Below are 24,085 nucleotides of genomic sequence, written 5' to 3'. Positions count from 1 at the left end.
CTAAACGACTTGTGAGTGTTTTTTTGGGGGGGTTTTTTCTGGCATGTCTATCGCAGTGAGGTCAGATGCATGCACATGTCCAAACATGCGTTGGCATCCTGCACTGCTGTTGACTGCCGGCTTCATAAACACAGCGAAAAACATTAAAGGCCCCCCCTTTTTTTTTTTTTCTTTCTTCAAAAATAAATTATATTGACCAGATACAATAATTCTTTCTGCAGAAGTAAGGATGCAGTCAAATGTTCAACGGGAAATGTATCAGAAAGCAATCATTTGGTTTTCTTCCTCTGAAGAAAAAATACGTGGCACGTTATCAGAAACTGAGTCATAAGTTCCAGGCAGCACTAAAGCAGGCGTTGCATGAGCACAGATGGATGCAGACATAAAGAGAAACAAGTAGAAGTCAATTATCTGGGACACTACAAACTTTTGATCTTTAACTTATACCTCTATATAAGACTGGACTGAAAGTATTCTAAGCTAGAGATGAAAATCTAAACCATAGGTGGAACTTAAAAGAAACTTGACGCCATGAAATCGGGCCTCTGTTGATGACAAACTGTCTAAATAGGTTATTTAGGATTATAGCTTAATGTTTATGGGAGAATTTTTATGTTTTTGTGCAATTCTTTTAGTTCAGCGTCATACTGTATTACCTTTGCTGAAATTTTTCTAAATTTGCCATGGTTGGGGTTTAGCTGTCAGAGGGGCGTTAGCTACACTTTGAGAAGCTCCTGCTCCTTTCCGACACTCGGCATTGTTATGACGCCTCTTTCTGTCATCATAACAACGCCGTTAATCGTTCACAGTAGTGTTGAACTGAGAGGTAACTCGTATGGCAAGCTCAGCAGACTTTCAGTTTCTAATTGTTGCTGCTGCTAGTCTGGAGGAGCTGAGTGGAGAATGTGGTGTGTAGGGAGAAAGCTTGGCTGGACACTGCAGCTCCAAGGAGGAGGTTTATGTTAACAATGTAACTTGATATAAACTTTAAAAAAAGTCAGTTTTACACAATACCCTCTCCCCATTAAAGCTCCATCATAGCATTTCAATCAAGTTGGGGTCTGGACCTTCACTGGAGCATTGGAAGAGTTTGCTGGACTTGCCAATTTCAACAATAGCAAACAGCCAAAACTCCAAAACGTTTACCAGAACCATCAAATCCATCAAATCAATGGATTTGATTACCAACACATGACTGCTACTTTCCCTCCAAATTCAAACCTTTTTTTTTTTCTTTACTTAGTTTTTCGACTATTTATTTGAGAAATTCTGACAGTGTGGAATATTTTTTATTTGTTTTACATTTTATGCTGGAGGATAAATAGAAATAATTTTTAAACCTGGCATATTTATTAATTCCTGATATGTACGATATTAAATAATCCACCATTTCTATATGTGATGGCATTTGGTAATATCTCTTTGAAGATATTGTCAGTTCATTCTAGAATGAACATTCTAGAATGAACATATCCCTGACATGTAAATAATGCCATCTTATAAACTTGTTTAGGTTTATTGGAGGCAAATTATACCATAGGACCCAAATAAGCAGCCAGAGCCTTGCAAGTTGTGTACTACTAATACATCAAACATGAGACCTATTTGGTTTTGACAACTTTTTGTTGGAAAACCAAAAAAATAAATAAAATAAAAAATAATTCTGCATGAGTGAGGTGGCTGTATGTAGAAATGCCAGGTGAATAGAGGTATTACTGAGGCATGGCCACTGAAACTAACTTAACAAATTATTTCAGCTAATAAGACTACTGTACATAACCAGCATATGATGTTTGAACTATTCTTCGTAAATACATAATTACGCTGTTTCTTCTTATCATTTTGAAATGCACCCAGTATTTTTGACTAAAATAATGACAATATTGTATTTGTAAGACAGTGACACAAATCAATTGAAATAATACAAATTGATTTTAGGTGGTAAGAAAAAATTCAGGATTAGAGGAAAAGTTCTCAGTTTATTTGACATTACAACATATTTAAATTATGTCTGTGTTTCTTCAGCCTTCACATGCATGAGTAAGAATGTGATGGACTGACAATAACAGGAATTCCCTGCTAAATGTATTTTCACAGCTGCTTTACCTTCTTACCAAACTACCATTGTTCAGTTTAATGATTGTTTCCGGGAAGAAAAAGCAGAAATGTCTTCTTAACTTCTTAATTTGTGTATGTACTATGAAGCAGCTGTCTGGAGAACTCAAGAGCAAAAGAAAAGAAGAAGAAGAAAAAAAAACTTTGACAGCTGAAGTTGAGTTCAGAATCAAGCTCACTTTTGCCAAGGCAGAACTGAACATGGAGTGTAAATGAGCTGAAAAGAAATGAATGCCTTTTGGCAATGTTTTCCAAGCACGTCTAAACTGTGTTCTAACTCACGAGGCGAAACCATCTGGTTGCAGTTTGTCTTCGTTTGGAAGACAAAAGATATTCAATACTTGCACTGAGACACACCACGTCACAATCATTTTAGTAAGGAAAACCACTGATCTCAGATGAGGAAAACAGAGATCTACCGTAAAGTCATCAACCAGCATGCTAAAAATATCCAATATTCTGTAATCAGCGGCACGGGATGGTTATAATAGAATTAAAACTAAAGTATTCCACTGACGAATGAGGAAGATGAAGTGTGACCTCAGAACAGAAACTGTCTTAACTATCACTTTAAAACACAATCTTAAGATGCAGTTAAACTTTTCACTATATTGCTACTGTTTAGTGGAAAAAATGGTTGTTGTGCAGGTTTAAAAGTAAAGAAATGAAGGCGGTTTGAGGTAACGTCAAAGTCTTGTAACATCTTTAAACTATCTGCGTAGGTTTGGATATATGCCAGGTCTAAACGGGGCATGTTTATTGGGAACAAAGATGGGGAAATCCTGCTTTAGAGCAGGATACATTTCTTTTGCTCCGTCATCATTTCTTTTTTGTCATATTTAACAATCGTTTTCTGTAAGCAGCGATTCTCTACAAGTGTTCCTAACTGGTGGGATCATTTTTGAGCTGACTTGATCACAAAGCAAATCAGGCTGTCAGCAGTGCACAGTGAATATTAGATGCAGTTAGCATACCGTAGAAATCAACATTACATTTAATAATAATGCCATGTTGTGCATATTTTGAATGAATGAAATCTGTGGATCTTATCGGAATTTTCTAACAAGTCCAATAAAATCTATGATAGCCATCCTTAGTTGAGGATTAAATTATGTATACTACGGAATCAAATGTGTAGAAATGCGTTCCTGTAGATTTATTTCCCCTTGATATTATGCCATATTACATTTAATGAAAAAGCAGATCCACGATTGTGAAGCAGAGATTTTGATAACAGACAGCACACACTTAACTGGTCATGAATGACAATGACAATGCCCAATGTAAGTTTTTGTACAGGCGTTTAGGCTTTATACATCTGGAAGATTAAAACAGAATAATACAACAGAAGCATCCTGTGGAGACATCTTGTGCACAGAGGCCATGAAATCAACAAAGTTAAACTCACCGTTCACAGTACTGACTTTTGATTGCGACCTTTAATAACTTTGACAGTTCAAGTTGGAGCGTCAAACTGAAACGTTGCAGTTCCCCAAGGGGTTGTTTGCAAATCGTATATATGAGCTAAGATTTCTCTGACAGTCATGGGAGACACCAAGTTCCTCTTGCTAAATCTTGGCTGCTACTTTCTGGATTTATGGGAGAAAGTAGCAACCAGTGCTGTTATTCAAATACAACTGATTAAGTGGCCCTCACCCAGAATGATCATCTTTATAAGAGTGGGTGTTTTGGCAATTTGCTGATTTGTAGCTTGCAGTACAGGTGCGTGTTGCACAAAGCAGACACAGACTCTGCAGTGCTCATGAAGGACGCTGACTCAAAAAGTCACTCTCACACAAGAGACAGCCGTTAACGTGGAGCTAAAATTTCACTGGATTGTCATTTCAACATAGGGAGCTTCTTTATTATTTTATCAACACTGACAACAATCTAGAAGTCAGAGTGTTTTCCCAAGTAAAATCACAGGATAATTATCACTTCAGAACAGAAAAATGAAAAATAGATGCTTACTCGTTACCTTTCAGCACGTCTTGGTCTGGATTGGAACAAAACAGAAACACACTTTACCTGTCAAAGCTGATCTATCAGATCAGTTCTGCGCTGAACCACACTTTAAAGAAAAAACTGTGTTGTTCGTCTATTTGCCCTCAGGTATCTTTGTCTGAATATTTAAAATTTTTCTTTCCTCAAATTTTAAATAGTGACTCAAACCTCAAAGGCTCCAATCAGTTTATGATTATTAAAATTTTCACTTGAAACTGATGCTGTTTTGGCAAGTAGCATTGTTTATGGCTTAGGATAGTTTTGGACTTTAATATATGCAAACAGGATGGAAACCTGGAAAACTGTCAAGGACTTTCTGAATGGCTCTATTCCTCCCGGTCTCCTTGGACATGATCAAGAAGTGGGTGTGAGGAACTAAAGCCAGTGGCGCATGTGGCTCAAGATTCCTCAGCTCCTATCAGTCAGCTGCGATTTCTAGCAGCTAACTAATTCCAGGAAATTCACTGAAATTTTGAGCGACAAAAAAAAACAAAAAACATTTCCTGATAAAATGTGCATGCAAACCTACAGAGTAACTATTCTCACATGTAGTAAAAAAAATAAAACTTTAAAATGTGAAACATGATGAAATCAAAATGTGTCTTTTTATTGGTCCTCAAAGCTGAAAACCAATAGGAAGGCACCTTTTTTTGTTGTTGTGATGATTGGGTGTTTTTCTGTTTTTAGCTTCAGCTATTTTCTGTTTGGTTTGTAGATCTTTTAGCTTATGTCTTATAATAATTTAGTTATTCTCATTGTTTGTGTTTTGTATTTTCATTCTCTTTGTCAACGTCTCGAGAGATTTTCCTGCATAAATAAAGGATTAATAATAATATGCAAGTAGTTCTTCTGGTTCTTTTGTCATTTCCACTTCCTCCTCAAAACATTTAAGCTCCCCAGTTTCTTGATCGGTTCTTTCTGTTGTACGCCGTTTCCCTCCATGTCATCTTATTCTCCTGCATCACCACCATCTCTTTTGTCAGCTGCAACCCTTCAAAACAAACTAAACAAGCATCTAGAACATAGTCCAAAATAAATTCAACTCTTCTGTTGAAGTACATGGTTTTACTCATCTATGAGTGTGTGTGTGTGGGGGGGGGGGGGGGGGGGAGGTAAACATTGAATCCTCTGTGTATTTGTTGTTTCCCACTGTTGACTGCTGTTGGGTATTTAGGTAGGAGGCAGATGATTCGAATGGAGCTTTAAGGATAATGCAAGGGGACACTGAGTCAGGAAGAAACAAAAATAAACACAATTATTTTATATTTACCCACTTTGTTCAATCGAGGGTGCAAATGTTGTGTATTAATTGGTTAAATCCCTCAGTAGGATGCCAGTTTGTTAGGTCTCCAAGCAACTACAGCGTTTCTCCTGACTTCCTCCTGCTCAGTGGATAAACCAGCATATAAATCTTTACTTTTATGAGCTCCATTTCCAGCTGGAGACGGCTATCACTGTTTTTTTTTTCTTTCTTGAGTTAACAGTCTGCTATATGCATTGCTGCTCAAGTTTGACATGTCAAACGTAATATTCTTTGGCAACAGTCGGCCACGTTCTCAAACGCCTCGTGCTTCCTTTTCACCTGCACGCTCTGTGCATATTTCTTGATTCCAGTTAGGAAAATGAGCATAAAATATATACGGAGTTACAAACGTCAACATGATTGCAAAGGAAAAGTTATGCAAACAACAATCTGTGGCTTTTTAGGATTCAACAAATGGGATAAACAGCGTTAAGCATTTTCAAAATGAAAAAAAAAAAAGAAGATGATGGAAGACATCTGTTTAAAAAAAAAACAAAAAAAAAAACAAGGGTATTTTGAACACTGTAGCTTAAAGTCACAGTGCAAATCATCTGGAGCGCATCAATGTCAAAATGAAAACAGCATTATTTGCCAGAAAACCAACTGGATAGGAGTTGAATTTTCTGATCAGCAGATTCGCGTACAAACAAACGGCGCATGAACACATTGACACTTAAAACCTGGTCGAAGGTATCCTTGTGCCTCCATCTTCTCTCCTCAACCCCATAATCCTCTTATCACTGCAATTTTCCATCTCAAGAGGCTTAGCGCTGCTGTACTGATGACTTGGATCAAGACATAATTAGCTGTACAATTGTGTCGGGCTGAAAGGGGATTCTGCTCTGTTGGCAGATCGACCCTATTCTGACCGGAGTACGAAAGAAATCTGGCACAATTGAATCAACTCCTGCTACATTAGTTGTAAAAGGTTAGAGCAGTGGCTCCAGTCGGCACAGACGTCAGATAGCAAAGCAAGTGTAGCTGTCAGAATTACAGTGGGAGGCTTTTGACGTAGATTTACAGGTGTTATTTACTGCTAAAACACCAACTTCTACTCTCTCAAGCAGCTCTGCAGGAGATTGAAGCTAAAAATCACACTTCCTTCCAGCACAATAAAATGTTTCAATATCTCCGAGTGCTCAGAAAAAATTCAGTTTTAAAAACTAATTTTGCTCTCGCTGCTCTTTGTTTTGTTTTGTTTTACGGTCTCCACGTGTCGACAAAGGAAACGATCAGAGCAGTCACAAATTACACGTAATTCGTCGTGCTTCTGCAAACGGTGCGACAAAACCAAAACAAGCCCATTAAAAGAGCGCAAGTTCTTCAAGCTGGACACGGGGATTAAACAGAAATATAGTGAGAATTATCTGCATTCGTTTTCTTTCCAATCTATTTGTTAGATCGCCTGCTTTACTTTAGCCAAGATGCCTCGGTCTTGAACTGGTGTCTTGCCTGTGGATTCTTGTGGCGAGATTTATGTAGTTTTCAAAAGATTTGTCTTTCTGGCCCCACTGGTATGTTTGCCTTTTCTTCCATCACAAATTCTAACAAGCTCAAGAATTTTGCACGGCTCTAACAGAGCTGGCAAAGAGAAGAAAGCGGCGTCATTGTCAACATGTGCTGGTGTGGTATCCAGATGTGCAAGTAAACATCAGATGTTCGCGCTTTTTCAGTCAGCACACGCGCCCCGGATACGACGATTCGGATCCCGAGGTGCCAGCAGCTTACGTAGACTATCACCATATGAATGAAAACGTTATAATATCAAGGTTGAAAATGTCTAAAAAAAAAAAAAATTACCAATGGGGTCAGTGAATCAGCTGAATATTCTAAATATGAAGATAATATTTTATGTGCCTCTATTTGTCATGAATGGATTTGTCCTCAATTTGAAAAAAAACCCCACACAAACAAAACAGATAAAACTAAAAAAAATCAAAGCAAAAATCTGGGTTACAAGTCTGACCAGAAAATTGGGCAAATCTTAACAATTGGTGGACATTGATATTATTTTGGTTGCACTAAGTTTTTGGTGCTCTTGCTCTAATTTTCCGTACATTTATGTAAACTTTATTTATTTTTAGATCTACCCCTAACTTCCTCGCCTCCAACAACGCCACCATCTAATTTCTCATCATTTTCAAAACTGCCCTTGTTTTTATGTGAACTTCATCGCTAATGGTTCCATCAGCAGCCCCTGTTCAGAGTGTTTATCATCATTATTATCAACATCCTCCAAGTTTCTGACACCTTGAGGCTAACACAGCTCACCCTCCAAAGCAACATTTGTGGCATCAGAGAAGTACTCCGAAAACTTCCTTGAATCTCTGGGCCTCAGATTGAGAGCGTTAGCTACTTTGCTGGTTCTTACAAGCTTCAGGCTTGCCTATGGAGTATTTCACAAAAATTTCTGTGCATTTTTGTGTTGTCCTCTGAAAGACTCTGTCCTTCAGAGTACTTGCGCTAGTTTTCCCTCTTAGCATAATTACTGAGCCATCAGTACTTTGGGCCATTCTCTCAAAACTTCCTTGTCTGCCCATTTAATTTCCAAGTTATTTTTGTGACAGTCTCTAACTCAAGGAACCCCTCTGCTTGCACAACTTTGGGTCGTTTTATGGGAGGATTTTTTTCGACTCCTAATGGAAGCCTGGCAGCTGCACTTGGAAGATTTGTCTGTCTTGATCTGTTGGACATTTCCTTTTTTTTCTTAACTTTGGCTCTGGATTTTTAAGGTTCTGTTGATTTACTTTTGTAAATTCTCGTCTCTTTGCCTGCAGTTAAGTCCTCACCCACAGTTGAAACCCTAACAGTGTGAGAGAAACAAAGACCTTGTTCAGACGCCATACAAGACTTGAAAGAAGAAAAACTATATGCATGAAAGCATATGGCAACGGTAGCTAGAAACTCACGGTTGTGTTTGTCAGTTCAAAGCAGTCAAAAGTGTCTGCCCTGTATTGTTAAATAATCCTTCACATTCTTCCTTCTCGCCATGCCAGGTTAATCATTTGCATGCGTATCTGGCTTTCTTTTTACAAGCGACAGAGTTTGTAGCTGTTGGAACCACGTCTTCATTAGCCTTCAGTTACAGGAACATGCAGAATCTCACGTCTGCGTGTGCAACGGAGAAACAGGGATAAAAACGTCGGCAATTACAAATGATTTTCAATAAAAAGATCAAAGCAAACTGTTTATAAGGATTGTGTGTGTTGGCGTTTTTGGTGATTTGTTAGACTTGGACTTATTTTATTGTCATTGCACAAAGAAACGTAAGTGAAATTGGCAATGAAATGTCATGGCTTGGGCACCGGAGCACACACAAAAACACAAGTGTGCCTATAATTACATAATAAACAGATAATAATGTTTTATAATGTTATGCTTGGATATTAGACTGAATCATGAACTGTTTTTCTGTAAGAAAAAGGTGGGCTCGTTTCATGTCAACACATACTTTGAACTTATCTGATAAAATCTGAATAACTCTCTGCCTCTGTTTAGAAGAGATTTTGCACCTAGTTCTAAAACTTAATCGCAAGAAGAAAATTCTAACATCTTGGCAGCGGTTCATAATTGCATTATTCTCTGCAGTTCCTCGAGTTAGGGAACAATTTATTGTTTTTTTTTTAAATATCGGGTCTGTCGGATGGAGAGTGTTTTGTGCAACCCGACTCCCTCGGTGTTTGATAGCTGGAGTTGCTCTAGGACTCCACTACAGCAAATTGCTGGGGGTGGAGGAGACCGGAGTGTGCGCTCAGCTGCAGACGCTAAACACAGAAATGACCAGATTTGTTCTTCCTACACAGCAGACTGGAGAAATGCTGCAACTCAATGTGGACCTTAAATAGCTTTATGAAGAACTCTCCAACTTCACATGTGCAGCGAGTCTGTTTTCATCCGCTGTTTTTGACTGAGGTGAGGTTTTTGCATGCCTTTTTTTTCTTTCTTTCTTTCTTTTTTTCTTTTTTTTACTTAAAGTGGCATGTGTTTATCTTATCTTTAAAAAGTGCTTGCATTACTTGGTAATATTCATTATTGTTCTTTAGCAGGCAAATGTTTCATAAGATCTAACTGGATTTTCCCATCAGAATTGTAATATTGATTTAGAGCAATAATTCTCTGATATTTGCTTCTTCTTTTTTTAAAACCAGTTAATTTTACTCCACTTGAGATGGATTCATAATTTCTACACAAAACATATTATGATGAGCTGAATATAAAAAGATGTTGTGGCACAGCACTTGCCAATACTTTATTAAAGAAAAGTAATTATACAGTGTCAAAAGGTAAACATGTCAATATGTGTGTGTTTATGATTCCCTTTTTGTTTCTACTTCACATTTTTGTTATAATATTTTAAGCCATGAGCTTTAAATCATGCTCAACATAGGACCTTTAACCATGCTGGTGCACTTCATCCTTTCTGTGCTTTAACTTCAATAAATGTATAACGACATCTTTCTGTCAGGAGGTTTGGCCTGAATTTGCCAAATCTCTCTCTCTTTTTCTCTCGCTCTCTTCAGGTGGATTTCATTAATGGATCAGGTCAAAGTGTCGCATCCTCCTTCCTGAAGCCCTGTCCACATGACTGCCCGCTGCACCATGAGCGCGTGTGACCGCAGTGCTTTCTGCCTACGCAGGCGCTTACTGGGGGCTCTGTTATTGTTGGCTGCCACGCAGCCGTCGTGCGCCGACTGCCCCAAATCATGTGTGTGTCACATTCCCGCTGAAGTGCACTGCACCTTCAGGTATCTGACCGCAGTACCTGACCACTTCCCACCAGCTGTGGAAAGAATTAACCTTGGGTATGTGGTGTTTTTTTTGTTTTGTTCCCAACTTTCAGCAGGTTGTACAGCTGTTTGCAATCAGAAAAGAAATTACTCCAATTTTAACTGCTGGCAAAAACATTTACATTACAAAAAGAAACTACTGTTAGCTACTGCATTCTCAGATAACTGCTTCGTACTAAAAGACAGGTTGTCCTGCAATACTTTACTTAACTACTGCCATGATGTTTCTAATTATTTGCTAAATTGATTTTAAGATGTGAAATAAATTGAAAACAACCAACACTACTTGACGGCTGTTATGACGGCGACAAATGTGTTGGATAGTTCTTACGACAGATAAGATTTATTACTGACCCGCAAGTTAAATAAAAAAAAAAATCTGTTTTGTACATGACTGAGAGGAGTTAGAGGTATTCTTAGGACTGGCATTGTCCTTTTTTTTCTTTTGGCAACGGAAAACAAGTATATGTCAGGATCTGTGTTTTTCTGTGTTTATTTAGAGTTTTCTGTGTCCTTAAGTCTCTTCCTTGTCCTGTCCTCCCCTTGATTGTTCCCAGGTGTGTCTCGTTTCTGTGATTACCCTCCCGTGTATTTAACTCCACCTGTGTTCCTTGTTCCTCGTCGGGTCCTCGTCAATGTCTAGTCTGTTCGTCGTCGGTGTGTCTCTGTGCGAGCTGCCTTGTTACTGGACTTATTTATTATTAAAATCTTCATATTCATCTGACCTGGGTCCGCTGCGTCTGCCTCACCACTCTCACCACCCGCACTTCATGACAGTATATAGAGCAGGGGTGTCCATGCCCTGTCCTCAAAAGCTTTCATCCTGCAGCTTTTAAATGCAACACCTCTCCAGTTCATTTGAACAAAATAAACTGTTCGTTATCAGGTTTCTGAAAGGCTAAATGAATCTTGGTGGGGGAATTCAACTGTGTGACTTGGCAGATATGCATCTAAAAAGTGGCAGGATGGTAGCTCTGGAAGACTGGAAGCCTGATATAGAGAAGGCAAAAACTCATCAAGCTGCACTTGCTATGAAACTGATGCAAATTTTTTGTTTTGCTTTGGGAAAAGAACGCTTATCCCCATCTATGGCGCTCGCCTACAGATGTCTTCGGTTTGTGAAAGATTCTTTCTACAAGACGGCCAAGCTATCCGTCTTCCCGTCATTCTCTATTGTGTCTGAATGATATTTCACTTGAGAACTCTCAGGACAGAGGATGTGCTGTGCTTCGCCATGGCAAGGCTGGCATTATTGCTGTGTTTAGCAACAGTAGTGAACAAGTTGATAGATGTTCCAAAAAGATTTTGACAGAGGTGTGAAAAAGCTGACCGCACCCTCAGGACGGTGAGACCCTGAAGTGCCTGTTGCTGCATGTCAACGAGGCAAAACTTATCATCTTAACAAGAACTGTCGATTCATGTCAGGGTTCCTCTTTGAAACTTGTCATTCAAAATGTTGCTCTTTTCGTGCCACTTACATGAACACATTTTTTGTTTAGCCTTCTCCTGCTCGTCCATGTGTATGTTGTGCTTCGTCGGGTTGTGTTTTGTTGGCACTCTTGCTCATGCTGTAGATATGCAACCACCCGGGCATTATGCCAATCTGTATGAACTAAAGCTGAAGTTTCTTTGCTGTCAGGTACAATGGTCTAACTTTCTTGAGAGAAAGTGATTTCTTGAGGCTTGAGAAGCTGCAACTGCTGATGCTGCACAGCAACACCATACACAGCATGGATGACAGCCCCTTCAGAGATCTCAGGTCTTTACAGGTAAAATAATGTGTGTTTTAACAGATTACAATCATAAAATGTTCTTAAAGGTCAAAATAACATTGCCTCCTGAGAAGCCATTGTAAATTACAATGCTTTAAAATAGTATCTCTTTATTAGGTAAAGACCCAGAAAAATAATATTTAGTTCCTTTCAGATACCATGCTAGCAAACTTTGACAACAGCATGACTTTTCCAATGAAACTATTTGATTTCTGCTTTTTTTAGTGTTGTTATTGTTTCATGCAAATCAAGTCCACTAACAAACTGTGTGACAGTTTTCAGACTAGACAAATAATCGGATGACAAACAATGGCATTTGTAAGACGTGCAGTCTGATATGTTGAAATCACACTAATGAATCGTTTCTACCGCCTGTTCGTTGCAGGTCCTGAAGATGTCACATAACAAAATCAAGGAATTACGCAAAGAGACATTTAAAGGCCTGAACAGCCTGCTGAGACTCCACATAGACCACAACCAGATAGAATTTATCAACCCAGAGGCTTTCTATGGCCTGACAAACTTGCAGCTGGTCCAGCTGGAGGGCAACCAACTCCAGCAGCTCCACGCAGACACATTCATCACACTGAGACACAGCCAGGTTTTCAAAGTGTCCTCACTAAAAACCATCCACTTGTCAGACAATCTTCTTAGCACTCTGCCTGCTGACATTTTCTTAGGCTGCAGTCAGTTGGAGAACCTCTTCCTCCACGGCAACCAGTGGAGATGTGATTGTCAGATGAAGTGGTTCTCAGAGTGGACACAAAGGAACTCTGGTGAGTATTTGACTGTAAAAGTGATCAGCTTTGCGAACCGCTTTTTGTGAACTTAGCCCGCTTGTGGTCTTAGAGGCATGTATAATTTTTCTTTCCAGTGGTGTTTGGGCTTTTATCTCAGAATAGTTGCATTCATTTCCATGTCACGATACTGGGAATTTGTTTTAAAAAAAATAAATAAATAAAGCTCTAAGTAGCCCTGAGTATAGGAAAGTTAAATGCAATTATGTTGTATTTGAAATGATGAAATCATGTCTCAATACCAGATAAATAAAGTAGTATTTGTAAAGTCTCTAGCTCCAACTCGAGTTGATGAACTGGAGATTCATTAGGGGGATTTATCTAGAGAGGTCAAATATTTTTCGAGAGCGCTAGCTTCTCACTCACACTTCACACTCTGATTTTACTTGGCTAGGACAGACAAAAACCAGTCACAGCTGGGGCTAGTTATCATGAAACAGACAGGAAGAATGGATTTTAATTGATGAAAAACATTTTGTAGAAATAGAGAACACCTTCAAAGTAAATATATATATATATATATATATATATATATATATATATATATATATATATATATATATAATGTAAAAGAAAACAAATTATCACCTGATAAACTTCAAACAGCATCATCTCAGCTGTCTGGCTGTTTATTCCCTGCTTGAGTTTTCTGTCCTATGGCTGTGGCACAATCTCGTAATCTACATCAGGCTCTCAGCCCTCACTTTTGGAATGCTCCATGCCTGCATCACTAATCTTTGCAGAGAAGTGTTCACTCCGTCTTTCTTCTGTTTTCCCAATATACAATATACATATGCCAGTTAAAAATTCCTCTTGTTTAACCAAGCAATCTTCTGTAAATAACAATAGACAGTAGCAGGCTTCAAGACACTGCAGTATCAGATGCTAAGTTATCCTCCATATTCATGAGACCAAACACTGCTATCATTTTGCTTGAAAATGTATGTCTGGTCCACAGTTTTAAGATTTTTAGGTTATCTGGCTTTGAGCCCTCCCATTGTATTACCAATACACTCAAGAGGACTGCGGCAAATGCCACATTCAGACAGCAGGGAAGAAAAACTAAAACTCAAAAGCGCACACGGGGTCAGGGCGACCCCGGCTGGACCACGCAGAGAGTAAAAAATCACATGGGGTCTAAATGACCCCGTCTCTTAAGACCGTGGGAGGGGTAAATATGAGGATGTTTTGGATTTAAGAATGCCAAGATGGTGTTGTAGTAGTTGTGTAAGGTTTAATTGATTTCTAATTATCTTTTTTCTTCATAAAAATGCATTAAATTTTATGTCTGAACAAAATAAGAAACATTTTAAAGGGAGAAATCTTTTTAGAAATATTGCTAAATGCAACAAAATGCTTGTTTCAGCATACCCAGGTACAGAAAAAAACTAAAAACAAGAAACGTTGAAAAGGCTAATTATATAGTTTAGTCAGGATAGAATTGAGTAGTCCTTGTTGTGATTCGGGGACAATAAATGGATTTACCAAAAGTGAACTCATAACTCACATATTTTTGCAGCATGATGTTAATCTTTTCTGGGTCACAAGTTTTACTTTCAAGTTCTGACTTGGACAGCCTATAATGTGTAAACTGTTCTTTTCCTCTGTGTAGTCAACTAAACAGAACACCACTTGATAATTGCTTGCAGGTGTGCTGAAGTGTAAGCGAGACAGGCAAGGCCAGCTGTGTCCTGTTTGTGAAACTCCTGCCCTTCACCATGGTCAACCTGTATTTATCCTCCACCGTGATGCCTTTGTTTGTACCAAACCCTGGATTAAATCCCATCTCAAGCAGAAAAACATAAGCCTGGAGGAAGGGGACTTTATTCCTGTTTACCCCAAGGACTTTATTGCCCCGTTAGGCTCCATACAGATGAACCTGACTGACCAGTCTTATCAAGATGCCAGTCTAACATGTACCGTTCAGATGCCTAATGCTTTTGAAAACCTGACGCAAACTGCAACAGAGGACGAGGGAAGAGTTGTGACAGGTCTTACCACCGGTATCACTACATATTTGGTGTGTAATGTCGACCATGAACACGTCCAACAGCTCTGGCAGATCCTGGCCACTTACAGTGACTCTCCTATGAGGCTCGAGAGAGGCGTGATGCTGGCCAGAACACCTGAAATGATTTACAGATACAGTCAGGCGAAATCTGGAGAGGAAGGAATTACAACAAACATTAAAGCTGACATTAAAGCAACTCCTGCATGGTTAATGCAAGGAGAAGTGAGCCTCCAGCTTGATCGTACTACAACCACCTTTTCTACCTTGCATATTAAGTACCAGTCGATTGTCAGTTTACAGCTTGAAGCTATACCTACAAAAAGAGGTCGTTATTCCTGGACCATGATCAAAAGAGACAATCAAACTAAGACTGAGCACATTGTGATTGCAGGTAGGTTCATCTCTTATGCAACCTTCTTCGAAAGATTAGGAATACCTTACTGTATTCTTGTGAATAAATGTTCTTGCTTCTGTAAAATGTGTCTCTTTATTAACATAGGTGGTGTGGCAAAGTTGAGCTGTCATATCCAAGGTGATCCAAAGCCTCTGATGGAGTGGATTTTACCAGATGGAAGTAAAGTCCGGGCTCCTTTTTACAGTGAGGACAGAAGGATCGTGATCTCTGCTGATGGGGTGCTAACTCTTCGTGGCGCAGATGCCTCTGACACTGGTCTGTACCGGTGCATTGCCACAAACTACTTGGATGCGGATGTCCTCACGTTTCGGGTGACTGTACTTTCTCCCGACGTGGAGGAGGCTGGGGTTAATGGTCTACAGCTCTCGAAGTCAATTGATGATAAGCTTACGCTTGACTGTAGCTACACTGGGAGTCCCAGGGGCTCTGTTTCATGGATTCTCCCCGACCACTCAGTGCTCGACAAGTCTCAAGCAAATAGAAAGGTGTACGAGAATGGCACACTTCTGATTCAAGGCCTCACAGCCAGGGACCGAGGATTTTATAGGTGCTTGGTTGCTAATCACCTGGGAATTGACTTACTCGTGTCTCAGGTAACACTATCCGCAGAAAGGTTTGAGGGCATGACGGATCTGAAAAGTGAAGGATCAGGAATGGCGATGGACTCCAAGATGAATTCCAGTTTGGAAGATCATACAGTCAAACTCAAAGAGAATGCGTTTTCTGCTCCTTCAGAAAAAACGAGTCAGGAATCCAGGACTGTCACTTCAGATCGGCCCTACCCTAGACTGCGACTAGAGGGGAGAGGAAGTCCTCATGGTAGAATGGGACAAAGAAGGAGGGGAGCAGCTCACAACAGACGCATCTGGAGTAGTAGGGTGTTTGCTCAAGCTTCCAGGAAGATTGACCCACAGAAATTTGCTGAATTAATGGAAAAAGCTCACGATGGATCAAAAGTAAATACCAGCACAGTAAACGAGAGTGTCAAAAATAAAAATCCACACACAGTTTATATTGCTGAGGAGGAAACTGGTTCTGGTGGGGGTTATAAAGAAGAGCATCTCATTGTTGCCCCATGGAAAGTGAAACCAACCACAGAAACTATGGAAACATATAAACCAATAAAGCCTGTATACACACATATACCAAGTCAGTTTCGGATAACAGAATTTTACCCACTGGAAAGAACCAGTGTGCCATCTCCAGATCTGAACCCTGTCACCTTACAGCTTAGTAGGAGAGATGATAAACAAGTAACTCACCCCAGCATTTTGGAACAACCAACTGCGAAGATGGAAACATCCACCGGGGCAGCACTCGCACTGACTACAGACCCCAACGTTACTCCGGCAATGGATGATCCAGACCCATTGGAGCTTGTACTTCACACAGACCCAAAGAGCCAAATGACTTTTACAGCAATAACTACCACAGAAAGAGAGAAAGACAAAATCACCTTCCACACTACACAAACAATCAAGTCTCCGCAGCTGCCTGCCGGCTCCACCATCATCTCGAAGCAACAGATCAAAATAATTCCACACAAGAGCAACAGAGGAAAAGGTGGCAGGAGGACCCTGCATGGTCGAAGGAGGTTAATTAAACCCAACAGGATCACTGACATACAGGCTTTTATCACTCGATTTAAACAGCCATCTGTCAAGAAGGAAGAAAATACCACAGGTAAAACAGTTCAGCTGTTGTCAGCAGTTTTTTATTTTTTTGTTTTTTTTTGCAATATTGACTTTAGGGAGGATTCGGCAGTCTAACAAAACAAAGTATGAAAAAGGTTTTATGTATGTATATATATACTCTTATTATATATATAATAGTATATAATAATAGTATATTATTTATTTTGAATGCAAAAACAGCTGTGTTTACAGACTTTCTATCCTATCCTATTGTCTAAAAGTTCTCTTCACCTTTTCATCTTTTCTCATAAAATATGTGTACCAACTCTGTTTTTGAGAAAATACAATTTCCACAAACTTATCTACAATCTTTAAATATTTCCTCAGATTGTGACTGCGACGAAAACAGGAAGACAGGGACGACTAATGCTCAGCCCGTCACTCCGACACTTTCCTCCAGTTCATTTTTAAGCAAAAGAGAAAGGCCTACCTCTACACAAAAAACTGCAACTTCTGTCACAAATCATTACAATGCAAATACCCCTGTTGTCCATGCTCAGTCCGGATCAGAGGTCTCCTCTGACTATATAACATCTGCCGAGGCACCAGAAATGTATTCAACAATCTGTCCAAAAGAAGAACAGCAAATTAGCACCACAAAAACTACCACAACTAAATCTAAGGTTATCCATGGAAAGATACCATGGAACAGACTATTTGAAAGCAGTGAAAGGGTAAAACTGCTGGGCAAATTAAAGAAACCATTTGTTCAACCAAAAACTACAGTTCAGACTACATCGGTTACTACACTCCCTACTGATGAAACTACCACCATGACAATCCCACAAGGCATCCTTTGGTCTCTGTCACCATCTAAAAGTGCAAACGGCAAAGAGAGCTCGTTGGATGACGATGAAGGTTTAACATCTGGAGATTTTGAGTTTACAACACTTGGAACTGAATATTACCCAACTAAAACAAGTGCATTTGATTATTCCAGGTCTTTGGACACAGCTCAAACACCAACAGAAATACAAACTCTTCCTGCTCCACCTACTGTTGATCAACATTCTGTTGACAATCCTGATAGAGTATTAACATCAGGATCTGGAGGTTCTTCAAATCAACTTGCAAGCAACCGGAGATTTGGTGGAAGAAGAAGACAACAGGGAAGAAGAAAGAAGCCTTTTGGGGGAAGGAGGCTCTTCAAGAGGCCGAAATTTACTAAAGTCATTTCTAAGACAAATGTGGTTTCGACTGGAGAGGTTACAACTAAGAAAAATGCAAATGATGAAACCACACAATCTGTTTCATTTTACAGTCCCGCTTACACAATTTCAAACCCTCACCATACAACTACATTGATGCCTAGAACCACAAAGCAACCTTATGTAACTGTTCAGAACAGAGTCAGCAATGTCAGACCTCCGATACAGAGAAATAATGGCGACACCTCTCGCCAGTCACCACACAGGACCATCGAACCTATAGAAAACAGTAGCAACGCAAAGGGAAAAGCAGAGAAAGGTCTTGCTTTAGACATAATGACTACATTTACATCAGAGGAAGATAACAATGTCCTTTCTAAAGATAAAAAAGTCACTTATAACTCTATCCCTGGTGCTCCTAATCATTTCATGGACAATGAAGCTACCACTGCCAGGACTGTTCCACTAAACCCCACAGCAAAACCCACAAGGAGCAAACCAAGGATAGTTGGAGGAAATGCAGCAAGCTTTACTGTTTTGTCCAACTCAGATGCTTTCCTCCCATGTAAGGCTGTGGGAAACCCGCCTCCGGTGACAACCTGGAAACACTTCTCCTCATTCACAGGTACTTTCACAGTTTTATTCATCTGTCGCATTTAAAAATTAAGATTAAAAGCTCACATCTTTAGTTTTTTTTGGAAAACATAATTATATTTAAGGGCTTTTGAATACGACATGTTTTTCTTGAGATGTAGTCTTAAGCTCAAAATCATTCATTCCTCCTGGCAGATTCAGATTTAAATGACTATTTTATTTTGACCAGCTAGTTCCTTCTGTGGTTCTTCTGTAAATCCTGTAATTTCAATAAAAACGGTTCCATGAATTATTGAAAAGAATATAACTAATTTTTGACATGCAACTGTTAAATTGTAAAAAAAAAAAAAAAAAAGAACTGCTAAAATGACATTTTTTTTCAAATGTCATACTCCTTCAGTCACATTTGCAACTAGAAATAAACGTCTTGGTTAAATTAATAGAACTATAAATCTAAATCTGTCAGGAATATAGTTAATGTTGATCTTTACTGTATCTGCAGGTATTTGTTATGAATTTGATTCATGGCAAGTAACTTAGAGTAGGTACTCAAGTACTCAAGGGGTTGTGCTTTCCATACCTTCCAAATACTTTGCATATTCAGAGAGCTGTTTCACGTACTTAGCATATCAGCAAGTTCTGCAGAGACCTTGTCTTAAAGGATTTACTTGAGTGAGTTGTGCTAAATGAGGAAAACTTCTAAAACATACTGAACAACAGTCCTGGCAATGGATGATTGAGATTGAACACCGTCTCAGATTTTCTGTTTTCGAAGATCACAAATTTGAAATTTTTGGTCTATTTTTTATTTCCCTTGACTGGTTTTGTATGGGTTACTGATATTTTTTTACTTATTTGTCTTTTTTTGTGTCTTAGGAAACACTATTTCCATCAGTGAAAAAACGGGCAGGTTTGAAGTGCTGAGCAACGGAACCCTAACCATCCAAAATGCCAATATTAAGGACCGTGGCCAGTACCTCTGTCTCGCTGAGAATGACCTTGGATCAGACAAACTTCTTGTTACCCTCTCTGTGGTAGCCTACCCCTCACGGATCCTTGAGCCAAAAATGAGAGAAATTAAATCTCAAACAGGCGACAGAGTGGAAATGAAATGCAAAGCTGAAGGCCGACCGTTACCCATGATTTCTTGGATCTTGGCAAACAGGACCCAAGTTAGGGGTGAAAATATGGATAGAGGAAGGGTACTGGTATCATCTGAGGGGACCCTGATTATAGACCATGTGTCTATTTATGACAGGGGTTATTATAAATGCATTGCCAGTAATCCAGCAGGAGCAGATACGGCTACTGTTCGACTTCAGGTGGTTGCGGCACCCCCAGGTATTGTCGAGCAAAAACGGCAGCAGCTGAAAGCCAGGTGGAGACAAAACCTGTGGCTCCCTTGCAGCAGCTACGGCACTCCACATCCCAGCATTCACTGGGTCCTCCATGACGGATCAGTGGTCAGATCTCATCAACGTATGAGTGAAAAAAGGATATCGGTGCTTGCGAATGGGACCCTTTTTATAAAAGATGTGAATGCAGAAGACGATGGAAAATATGAATGTATTGCTACCAGCTCCACTGGTTCAGAGCGAAGAGTAGTAACTCTGTCAGTGGAAAAACAAGAGCATCCACCTGAGATAGTGGAGACATCTCCAAACACGACAGAGCTGTCTTTTGGGGATCAGTTAAGGCTTGACTGCTCAGCAACAGGAGAACCTAAACCAAAGATCCTCTGGAGGCTTCCATCAAAAGCTGTTGTGGACCAGTGGCACAGGTAAAAAAAAAAAAAAAAAAAGCAATATAATGCAAAATAAAGACATTTCCAGCAAATACATAGATTAAAACTACATTGCAATTCCTCAAGGAAACACCAAAAAAAGCAATGTTTGTCCTGTAATGTAATGGCAGTTTTAAGCCAAATTAATGCTAGCTATCATTCCTTACATATTGCGGCCTCTGTTGTGATTTTAAAAGGAGAACAATTTGTCTTTTTCAACAAAATGCTAGCACTTGCTTTGCTCTCTCCAAGTATTGTTCATACAATCCGAATGTGAAAATTTGATTGGTATTTGCTCTTTAGTTACAGGCAGGTAATAACATTGGACAAACAGGGACGTATGCGAGTGAAAAACTACATTGGCATTATTTCTCATGTTTATACAATGACTTAAATCTTGTAAATCACAGTTTTAAGACAGTACAGTGACATGTACTGTCTGTTATGTATTTTAATTATTATGTATTTTTCAGGATGAACAGCAGAATTCAGGTCCTGGTTAATGGAACCCTCGTTGTCAACACAGTAAGTGATAAAGATGCTGGAGATTACCTTTGTGTGGCACAAAGTCCAATTGGAGATGCTCTTCAGCTCATGAGGGTCACTGTGTCGATGAAGCCAGCCAAAATAGAGCCTAAGTTTAATAGGAAAAAACAGGTTCACTATGGCAAAGACTTGAGAGTAGACTGCAAAGCCTCAGGAGCACCAAAACCTGAAATCTCTTGGGGCCTACCAGATGGCACCATGGTCAACAGTGCTTTGCAGGCTGATGCTGGCCATGGAGGAGGACGAGCACGTCGCTATACGTTGTTTGAAAATGGAACTCTGTTTTTGAACCAGGTATACCTTTTTACCAATGGCACATCCGTGCTAAACACTCACAGACTAATTTTAACATTTCGTTTTATATTTCTCTAGGTTAGTACTTCTGAGGAGGGGGATTATACATGCTACGCTGAGAACCAGGTGGGAAAAGATGAGATGCATGTACATATTACCGTGGTGACAGCTGCCCCAAGAATACGTCCGCCAAGCCAAACCTACGCCAGAGTGAAGCCTGGAGGAAATATTCGCTTTGACTGTGAAACGTTTGGGGAGCCAAAACCAAAAATTCTATGGAGGCTATCTAACAATGATGTAATAGCGGCGTCAAATGAGCGGTACTTAATTCATGCCAATGGTTCACTGGGTATACGAGATGTGACACTTATTGATGCTGGGGAGTATGTCTGCATGGCTCGCAATCCTGTTGGAGAAAACCGAAGGATTTATAAGTTAGACATTGATGGGGATCCTCCAGTCATCAATGGCTACCAACAGAACAGAACAGTTATCAAAGATGTGGCTATAAAACACTCTAGGAAACTTTTAGACTGCAAGGCTGAAGGTGACCCCACACCAACCGTCACTTGGATTATGCCTGACAATATCTTTCTTTCAGCACCATACTTTGGCAGCAGGATTAATGTCCATCACAATGGGACTCTAGAGATTCGGAATGTGCGACCTTCTGATAGTGCAGAATTCATTTGCTTGGCAAGGAACGATGGAGGAGAGGCAGTTATGGTCGTGCAACTGGAGGTTACCAGTGTGCTGCGCAGGCCAATCTTCAAGAACCCCTTTAATGAACGTATTATGTCTCGGATTGGAAAAACTACCATTCTGAATTGTTCAGCCGATGGTCAACCAAGGCCTGAGATCATTTGGACTTTGCCTAATGGAACACGGATTACAAGTGGATCCAGGCACAGCTCTCGTCTCAGACCAGGTGAGGATGGGACTTTAGTCATCTATAGCTCCCGTGAAGAAGATTCTGGAAAGTACCGCTGTGGGGCCCGGAACTTTGTGGGCTACATAGAGAAACTAATCATTTTGAACATTGGACAGAAGCCGTACATCTTCACAAGGCCTAAAGGCGTCATACGCAGCATTTCTGGGGAACCCCTCTATCTCCACTGTCTATCTGATGGAAGCCCCCGACCCAGAATCTACTGGACTATTCCTGGTGGTCACACTTTTTCTCAGCCTCAGATACTTGGTCGCTACCATTTGCTAGAGAATGGTACTCTGGTTGTTCGTGACACCACTGTCCATGACAAAGGAAACTACATCTGCAGGGCTCGCAACAATGCTGGAGAGGCGCTCATTACCGTTCCTGTCCTTGTGATTGCTTACCCTCCACAGATCACCATGGGTTCACCTCCTAGACTGACGGCAATAATTGGAACACCGTTAAAGCTCAATTGCATTGCAACTGGAATCCCAAAGCCAGAAATCACCTGGGAACTTCCAGATCATTCAGTTCTTTCAACAGCAGAGCAGGGTCGGCCTATGGGTAGTGAGCTGCTTCACCCACAGGGCACACTGGTCATCCAGAGGCCATCTTCTTCTGACTCTGGACAATACAAATGCTCAGCCAAAAACTACCTTGGTACAGACTCAAAGGTCACATTTGTTCTTGTACTTTGAGAGGAGGTCATAAATTTAAATGTCAACACCGAGAGATCAACCCACACCTGCAGGGCTGGCCCAAGCCTCCATGGGGCCCTGAGCGAAATTTGGTTTTGGGGCCCTCCAGTTCTGCTAACAATGTGGACTTGCTGCAATCAGCAACCCGATCATTAGATCATTCACACACCTGCTATAAACTTATTGTATCTCTGGAAGTGCTGTTTACATTGTATACATGTATAATAGGATACATTTATTGGCCAACTGATTTATCAACCAGTTGATTTCTGGGTGCCGATTTCCTTAATTTTGGGGGATCGTGATTGGTCGACACTTACATATGAAGCCCATCTTATCTCCTAATCTTATCTTTGTCAGCAAAGGTTTCTAAATCAGCCTCTGTCCTCTTCTGCTCTGCTGTGAGAGGTGAGGCGGACAGACTGGCCCACCAGGTCAGGTCTGCACATTTGCAGTTAACAATATTCATCCCACTGTTGCCAACTCAGTGACTTTTTTTCCCTATATTTAGCGACATTTCAGACAAAACAAATTTATATCAGCCAAAATCAAAATCGGCAGGTCAGGCTTTTTAAAGATCGGTAACCAGGGATCGGCCAGAAAACTGCAATCAATGCAGCTCTACACACATATTCATGATATTCTTTGGTTAAATTAATTTCTCTTAAGCTTTATTCCAATAGCTAAACATTTTATTTATGACAGGTGAGTCTTTCTCCCCTGAGAATGTGGATTGGTACTGGACTGATTCTGTGCCTTCAAATGATTTTAACAGAAGTTTCACATGACTTAGAAGTTGATGTAAAAATAATGTTTGTTTTAGCCACAAAACGATCATGCTCAGCAGCAAACAACATTATCACCCACTACATCTTAGAGTAGCTTATCGATGTAGCAGCTATGTAGCCTGACGTAAAAACCTTTTGCTAGACAATGTCAAACATTGAGAAGTTTTAATTATTGTTATCAAACGTTATCAAACACGACATTTTCAAGCCAAAAATACCTCAGAAATATGCAGAGCTAACCATGAAAATCAACTCATTTAAAGGTAAAACTAAGTTTCACACAAACACAAAGACCCTAGCAAAAATGTTTGGCTGTTGATGAACTGGACCGTCCCAGGTCGTTATCAAGCTAATTTTCTATAAGCAGCTTTATAAATCTTTTATATTACATTACATTACCAAGAC

General features: G+C 39.9%; 1 protein-coding gene across 3 annotated transcripts; it reads left to right on the top strand.

Annotated features, from left to right (window-relative positions):
* igsf10 (immunoglobulin superfamily, member 10) lies at window positions 1-23,269 on the top strand. Of its 3 annotated transcripts, none has more exons than XM_032545593.1 (10): window positions 9,130-9,334; window positions 9,943-10,224; window positions 11,849-11,978; window positions 12,367-12,757; window positions 14,428-15,180; window positions 15,289-16,887; window positions 17,226-18,671; window positions 19,517-20,420; window positions 20,897-21,263; window positions 21,342-23,269. In XM_032545593.1, exons 2-10 carry the CDS (start codon window positions 10,004-10,006, stop codon window positions 22,890-22,892), a joined length of 7,362 nt encoding a protein of 2,453 aa, XP_032401484.1. In that variant the 5' UTR covers window positions 9,130-9,334; window positions 9,943-10,003; the 3' UTR covers window positions 22,893-23,269. The 3 variants fall into 3 exon arrangements, with proteins under 3 accessions (XP_032401486.1, XP_032401484.1, XP_032401485.1); XM_032545594.1 differs by having other exon boundaries at window positions 9,888-10,224; XM_032545595.1 differs by lacking the exons at window positions 9,130-9,334; window positions 9,943-10,224 and adding an exon at window positions 1-11 and having other exon boundaries at window positions 11,616-11,978.
* The last annotated feature ends 816 nt before the right edge of the window (window positions 23,270-24,085 follow it).

Source organism: Xiphophorus hellerii, chromosome 18 (assembly GCF_003331165.1).
Source record: "Xiphophorus hellerii strain 12219 chromosome 18, Xiphophorus_hellerii-4.1, whole genome shotgun sequence".
NCBI lineage: Eukaryota > Metazoa > Chordata > Actinopteri > Cyprinodontiformes > Poeciliidae > Xiphophorus > Xiphophorus hellerii.
Note: the sequence above shows the minus strand (reverse complement) of the source record. Positions and strands in the feature narration are given on the sequence as shown.

Bases quoted from the DNA above. Each gene is read 5' to 3' on its own strand.
- igsf10 (XM_032545593.1), top strand. From the start codon at position 10,004: ATGACTGCCCGCTGCACCATGAGCGCGTGTGACCGCAGTGCTTTCTGC. The intron at 16,888-17,225 runs GTAAAACAGTTC...ATATTTCCTCAG, and splicing joins GAAGGAAGAAAATACCACAG to ATTGTGACTGCGACGAAAAC. The intron at 20,421-20,896 runs GTAAAAAAAAAA...TGTATTTTTCAG, and splicing joins GTTGTGGACCAGTGGCACAG to GATGAACAGCAGAATTCAGG.